This window comes from Palaemon carinicauda, chromosome 17, assembly GCF_036898095.1.
Source record: "Palaemon carinicauda isolate YSFRI2023 chromosome 17, ASM3689809v2, whole genome shotgun sequence".
NCBI classification, from domain to species: Eukaryota; Metazoa; Arthropoda; class Malacostraca; order Decapoda; family Palaemonidae; genus Palaemon; species Palaemon carinicauda.
Window position 1 is genome coordinate 67,932,899 of NC_090741.1, and position 7,500 is coordinate 67,940,398.

Consider the following 7,500-nt stretch of genomic DNA (forward strand, 5'->3'; position numbering starts at 1 on the left):
CCTTTCTTTAGTGTGTATGTGTATATAATATATATATATATATTTGTATATGTATATATATTTATACAATATATGTAGATATATGTATATATATATATATATATATATATTTATATATGTATATATATTTATACAATATATGTAGATATATATATATATATATATATATATATATTTATATATGTATATATATATTTATACAATATATGTAGATATATATGTATATATATATACTGTATATATGTATATACGCTATATGTATGTATGAGAACATATGTTTTTAATTTAAGATGCATCAATTTTTCTAAAAATAGGAAGGAAGGAGAAATAACTGGACTTATATCATTGTACTTTTATTTATATTTTAAAATATATAATTAATTAACAAGAGCAAAATCTCACGGTGGATGACTGAAGAATGAAATCTATTCTTTTAATCTGTCGAACCTAACTACAGGTGAGCACAGAGTCTCGCAAAAAAAGATGACCAATAATAAGCCTTAAAAAGGAGAAAAAATACAGTGAGTAAACGAGGGAAGAGAGAGAGAGAGAGAGAGAGGAGAGAGAGAGAGAGAGAGAGAGAGAGAGAGAGAGAGAGAGAGAGAGAGATAAGAGCAAAAGACGAAAACACAAGCCATTAAATGTGTTAGTTATTTTATATTCAGTTATTAATGTGTTTTTTTTTCCAATGACATAGATGATATCCTATTAAAGTTAAGATATGACTGGATGCTAGTTCGGGACATTTGAATGACTAGACTTGAGACAGAGGTTTCCAATATATCTACGCCTCACTAGCGACATCATCGGAAGCTGACTACGCACACCTGCATTTATTTAAAGTTGTTTTATTATTGGTTAATATATAGCTATTGTGTTATCTGTCTGCTGTGAAGTGTAGTTAGGAAAAGTGTGGATATTCCTGGTGAGTTCATGATATCCCGGAAGCATTTTTTTAGAATTTTATTTATTGATGACAGGGCAATTTTAATAGATGACAGCGATGTCTGGCACATCATACGACGTCGCGGAACATCTTGACGTCATCATTGGGGATTTTCCACGTGACTTCCATCGTTCTATGTCACTCGAACAACTTATAAGAAAATAAAAAGTCTCGGATTCTTCGACAAGGTTAACACGAAGAAGAAAACAGACAAGAGGAAGAGTAAATCAAGATGATCATTATTCTTCTCACAGAAAACACAAGGAAAATATCTTTTTTTATAATATCAGTAACCTAAGGATAAAAAGTCCACACTATTTGGCGACCCCATATGAAAACTGATGCGCCCGAGCTTGTACGCGCGCTCGAGCCCGGGGCTCGTATTCATACGGGTCCAATGAGGTGGACCGGATGGAGCGGGTGAATTTATATCCCTGGTCCTTATCCTGATTGTCTATCCTGCTGATGAGGTTGCTGATGTGGGAGCTCAGCTCCTCCGAGTCCTCCTTTCTTCGCCTCTCGCGCAGGGAAAGGTTCTGCTGGAATTTCGTTTCCTCTTCCACTGTGCGGTTTCTGCTGTTGGGCTTCGACACGTGGTACTTGAGCTTGAAGTCATCGTCGTCTATGTCGCTGGTGCTAAACTTTCTGAGCCTCGAGGGCAGTTTGAAGTCGATGTCGTTCTCCAGGCTGCTGAGGCGAGACAGTCTGTTAGGGGCCCTGGGTGGCTTAGAGGACTCGAACTTGGTGCTTTCTGAGTAGGAGCTCTTGTGGACTTTAGACCCAGAGGGAGGCAGCGTGTAGCTGACCTCCTCTCTTTTTACTCTTCTCCTTCCTGGGACGCCGAGGTCAGTGTTGTACACTGTCTCTTCGTACTGGGTCGTGCGGGGCACCGAGCGGGGCATGGTCCTGTCGACGGAATCAGCCTTTTTGAATTCGTCCTTGATCCTCTTGAACTCGTCCTCCAGTTCCCTCCTGGCCTTCGGGTTGATGTCGAAGTCCTCCTCGCTAGCGATCTTCTCCGAGCTCTTCCTGTACCTCCTGGCCGGTATCTGGAAGTTGAGCTCGTTGTCCAGCATGGAAGTGAAGTCGTCCGGGTTGAAAGAGACTTTGCGCTCCCTGCTGCGAACCGGAGGAGCGATGTCGACCTCGGGTTCTCTGGAGCGTGCTCGACCGACGCTCACGGCTCGGCGTCTCACCAGGGGCTTTCCGAACGTCGACTCGCTCTCGTCGTAAGGAAGGCCTCTAGTGCTGCCGTAGATGGGCCTCTCGGCGTAGCGTTCTGCGAAGGACTTAGCTTCCGGGGGCGGGGCCTTTCGGTTCGGGATGAAGTCCCGGTTCTCGATGTATTCTCTCTGGGGGGAGTAGTAGCTCTCGCCGACTTTGTAGTTGTAGTCGTAGATGTGCGGGGCCAGCCTCCTGTTCCACTTCTTTTTGTCATTCATGCTGGCGGCTGCAAGAAAAAAGCAGAAAAAATGCAGTGCAACAACATGATCGGGGACAAAATCAGTTAGTATTAATAGTTGTCAATGATTTATAACTGACATCAAACAAATTTCGAGTCTCTCTAATATAAAGTATTATTAATTTTTAATTCTCTGTGGGAAGATTTTGATTGGCAGTATAATTTTGTGAAAAATGGTATATCATAAAAATAAATTTATAAAGACAATAAATTAAAAAGTTCTGCAATGCAGATGTCTTATATATTAACAATAATATTAAAGTCAATGAGTCAGTCTATGTTACATATGAGATGAGAAATATGATGAAATCGTCGATGATAATAGCATTGACCCAGTAAATAAAACATGACGTTTTTTTTTTTTTTAATAAATACAGTATGAAAAGAGAAATGAAATAAGATATAGTTATAAAGTTAAAACTGATTTAAATTTATTAAAGAAACTATTCAAAGCTTGTAAAAATACAAGCTATTGATAATTGCCTTTATGATTAGATTATTTTATTTATAAATGGCATTTTTTATGCTACCGATAAAGTTGATTAAAATCATATTACTACTTTTTATATAAATATTACCTTTGATTTGTAGTTTGTTAGAAAATTTTAATAATTGAAGTCTTTCTTTTTCTAGTGAAATTATCATTATAATGTTTTTCTTTTCCGAAAATGACAGTTCATCGAATTATTTCCCAACCCAAATATGAATTTAACCGAAGAAGTCACAGAACTTTAGAACTTCTAAAGTTATATAAAATTATTCTTTAGACAAAGATGCTACTGGTCAAAGTCTAAGAGGGGAAAAGGCTAAAAATACACGTGGACTTTGGCCAGAAGTATTGCATTAGTCTGAGAGTCTTCATTGCATCCTGTGGTGATGCTGTTGCTTTAAAGAAGTAGTGCTGTTGTTGTTGATGTTGTTGTTTTGTAGCTATGAGAATAAACAAGAAGCCTTTCAACTGGAGAGGAAAAGCTGTGATTTCATATGGATTTTGTTTGTTGATTTTGAAGCCGCGGGACTCATCATGCTAATTTTGAACTTAAAGTGAAAACTTTTGATTAAATATATTACTTATGATTTTCTTGTTTGTTGTTATTTGCAGTTTTCGAATACACAAGTGTAAACTTAATGCTTTTGGACCGAAAATGCAGACTAGTGATGATATATACTTATTTCGTCTTATATCTAGAAGAACCGGCGAGGTTTGTTGTTTTTGAAGACTCAAAACTAAACTAGATATATCCAAATTAATACTAATGACAAGTGATGGCTTATGTGTGATATAGACATTTGAGTTTATAGATGATAATAATAAGTTAAAATTTGAGTTTGTTGTCGGTTTGGACGTCTGGGCGGACTAATTAGAGTTTACAGATGAAATAATTTTGAAATTTGATTTTGTTTATCAATGGTTATTTTGAGTTTGATTTAGATTCAAATCTGGCGTTATTTAAGTTTACTTTTTGAATATATATATATATATATATATATATATATATATATGTATATATATATATATATATATATATATATATATATATATATATATATATATATGTATATATATATATATATATATATATATATATATATATATATACATACATATATATATATATATAATATATATATATATATATATATATATATATATATATATATATATATATATATATATATATATATATATATATATAGTAATATATTTAGGATTTTAAATGAAGATTTCAAGTGCACTGATTTCACTGAGCCATGATTTTATAATAGGCGTAAACTATAAACTCTTACCTTTGATATGTTTTAGTATTTAACGAAAGTATTAAATATTTAAAAGTTCCCAGTAATAATGATGATGTAAATAATGAAAGTAAATCCTCTTTATTTATTATATTTATTACCAACTAAAACAACAATAAACAAAATGTGCAGAGAAAAGTTTCAAATCAAGTTTTATTAATACATCAAATTTAGAACGATCATTCTGTCACTGTCTCGTTGACTTTGATAGATAGAAGACGAACAGTAATAAATGTTTATGACATTGTAACTAAGGCGTTTTCCTCTCTCTCTCTCTCTCTCTCTCTCTCTCTCTCTCTCTCTCTCTCTCTCTCTCTCTCTCTCTCTCTCTCTCTCTCTCTCTCTAGGACACTTTGTAATTTGTATTTATGTAGGTAAAATTCAAGATATAGATGGATGGATTGAAAAAATATATATAAACCATATATATATATATATATATATATATATATATATATATATATATATATAATGTATATGTATATATATATAATGTATGTGTATGTATATATGTATATATATAATGTATATGTATATGTATATATATAACGTATATATGTATATATATATATATATATATATATATATATATATATATATATATATATATATATATATGAAATGTGTCTATGTATATATGGTGTATGTATATATAAAACATGGATGGCTTTTAATGCTTAATGATAATATTTTTTTAATGATCTCATCCAGAATTCACAAAAGTTTACTCTGTTATACTATGAAGCAAAAAACTAAAACTTCATACAGGGGCAGGTGTCTTAAACGAAGGCATACAAGAGTCCTGTGTTATTTCGGGTCGTTTTAAAAAGAGGCCGCAGATGTTGGGTTGGCAATAGAGGATTTTGGCTTCTGCCTTGACCACATTCCTGACGTTTCTTCCTGTTTTCTCATTCTTTCTGCCTTGTCATTCATTTTAAGACGGCATCGCAAATTGGTGATTGTGTTTTGCAATACTTTTAACTTTTCCCATCGAGGAATTTATTTACGGTGTATAGTATATATATTTATTTATGTATGGATGTGTGTGAATAGCTGCATATGTATGTGTATACTTAATACATTGGTTTTCTTACATGCATTAATATGAACATTGTATTCCTTGTATTTTCTCTCTCTCTCTCTCTCTCTCTCTCTCTCTCTCTCTCTCTCTCTCCTCTCTCTCTCTCTCTCTCTCTCTCTCTCTCTCAAACACGAGTATAACAATTATAATAATAACTCGATATTACTTATGTAATGATTAAAAACATTGATGAGAGATGAAATGAACAAAATGATTTCGAGTTAAAATGAACAAGTAAATAAAAAACAGCATTAACCAAACCACGTACTGGACAATTAGTCACCGACTGTTGGTGACCGATGGTGATGGGGGCGTTTTTTGGGGGGTAGGGGAAAGTGGGACGTGGGGAGTAGATGCTGGGTTTGGGACATCTAGATGAGTCTTCTGACTTTGGAGATGTGTAGAGAAGAGAGCCCCTGGAGGCGTTCGCTGACGGACTTCTCTTCGATGTATTTGACGTCCACGCTGTCTCTGACCAGGGGCGTGTAGGCGTGGGGGCCGTACCTGTCCCTGCGGGCGTACTCGTACTCCGACCAGATGGAAGTGTTGCGGTTGTAGATCTTAGGGGCGCCGGGGCGCTCGAAGAACATGCTAACCTTGCACACATTTCCAGATGCCATGGCGGCTGCGAGTTTGCTCCTGAAGGGGGGATTGGGGGTGGGGGGGGGGGGGGCAGAGAAAACCAAAAATAAGTTCGACCGTCATCTAGTCCCTCACGAGGGCTTTTGGTGATGTGGTTGGTGTTGTTGTTGTTTTTGCTGACAACAACAGTACAGAAAGAAGCAGCGTATTTTTAGGTGGTTCCTTTTTACATTTTGTTGTTCAGAACAACAATTCTAGAAAGGAGCAGCATCCTTTGAAATTTGGGTTTGTAATATTTTTGCTTTGAATATGACGTTCTTTTTAAAAGGGCAAGAAGAGGGGAAGGGTATATTTCATAATTTCACCATGTCCAATCGCCAGCACATTTATAAAATTCATAGCTTTTTATACATATTTTTCCTCTGTAATTTTACACCTTCTCTAGATCCGTCAATCATTTTTCTTTTTCTATATAATTCAGGGAATTATTTTATCACAAGGTTGCTCATAGAAAGGTTTTGGGATGAGGGGAATCCGGTTTCTTGACAAACACTTGTATAAAAAAGTATAAAGATTACACATTTGCCTTCCTCGCTTATAAAGAGGCTTTTAAAAACAAGTTCATATAATCTAAAACGAATTAATTTGTCATTGTGGAATATCACTTCACTCCGTTGCACTGCAAAAACTCTTGGATAGTTAACGTTTGTTGGAAATTTTAAACTAAAAATTGGATGTAGATTTAGGTGGTGGTAAAAATCACGCCCAGGATTCAACTCTCCTACCAATATATTGTCCAATAATATAAATACCGTACTGATTGGCGAACAACTCTCTGAATAACTGTGTATTGATAAAAATATCTATTGCAATGCCAGCGGATGAAAATTAGTTTTGGAATATTTTATTTTGACAAGTAATACTACGTGTGATATATATATATATTTCAGAGTCCACATTTGTTTGCTCTTTTATCTGCTGTAAAACCAAATGAGTCTGAAAATACGCCACCACTTAGCTTAAAAACAACATCTGCGTCATCATATACTGCAGTTATCAGTATAAACAATTAATTATGCCCGGTTTGAGGTTGTTCGTCAATCAGTGTATCTAGTCAGTCATCCAAATCCATTTTACTGATCCGTTCCAAAATCTCCTGAGAAGAAGGCATCTTCTTCATCATCTTAGCCAGGACAGCGTCGTCCACGTCATCATCAAAGTCCAGTTTTTCAGATGCGGCAATGACCTTCCTGCTCCTGACGGGGCTACTGGAGGACGCAGTTGTCGCTGACAGTTTGGAGTACCGTTCCGTTTTTTTTTCGGCCTTCGACAGGGAGGAGGAGAAGTCGTCATCCAAGTCCTTCTTCACGGAGTAGGTCTTTCGCTCCGTCTTTGGCGTGAGGTCATAGCTCTCTCTCTTCCTCTCGAGAATTGGGGTCCGTTTGTAATCGTCGCCGGAGCCGTTGACCTTAACAGCTGACCTCTCAGACTTGTAACTGTAGGAGGACTCGTCGCTGGTGGCCCCAGATGCTGCAGCGGACCTGTAGCGAGATGTCCTTTCAGACTTGTAGGAAGAGTCCGTGTCGTTAGCGAGGGATCGGGATGCTGAGGAGTCCCTGAGGGTGGTTCTCG

The 7,500-nt window shown here is 36.1% G+C and overlaps 2 protein-coding genes across 3 annotated transcripts in view; both read right to left on the reverse strand.

Moving 5' to 3' along the window:
- Nucleotides 1-337: 337 nt before the first annotated feature.
- Nucleotides 338-7,500, reverse strand: part of LOC137656846 (uncharacterized) — a 114,435-nt gene continuing 107,272 nt past the window's right edge. Inside the window, exons 2-3 of one of the 2 annotated variants that reach the window (XM_068391192.1) lie at nucleotides 5,555-5,925; nucleotides 338-2,396 (exon numbers count right to left, since the gene is read on the reverse strand). In XM_068391192.1, coding sequence (XP_068247293.1) covers nucleotides 1,261-2,388 — 1,128 coding nt within the window. In that variant the 5' untranslated portion in view covers nucleotides 2,389-2,396; nucleotides 5,555-5,925 and the 3' untranslated portion in view covers nucleotides 338-1,260. The remainder of the gene's footprint in view (nucleotides 2,397-5,554; nucleotides 5,926-7,500) is intronic. The other variant, XM_068391193.1, reaches the window with a different exon arrangement.
- The window catches only part of LOC137656847 (uncharacterized), a 2,407-nt gene continuing 843 nt past the window's right edge, over nucleotides 5,937-7,500 (reverse strand). The window contains exon 1 of the mRNA XM_068391194.1: nucleotides 5,937-7,500. This exon is cut by the window's right edge and continues 843 nt beyond it. Coding sequence (XP_068247295.1) covers nucleotides 6,983-7,500 — 518 coding nt within the window. The 3' untranslated portion in view covers nucleotides 5,937-6,982.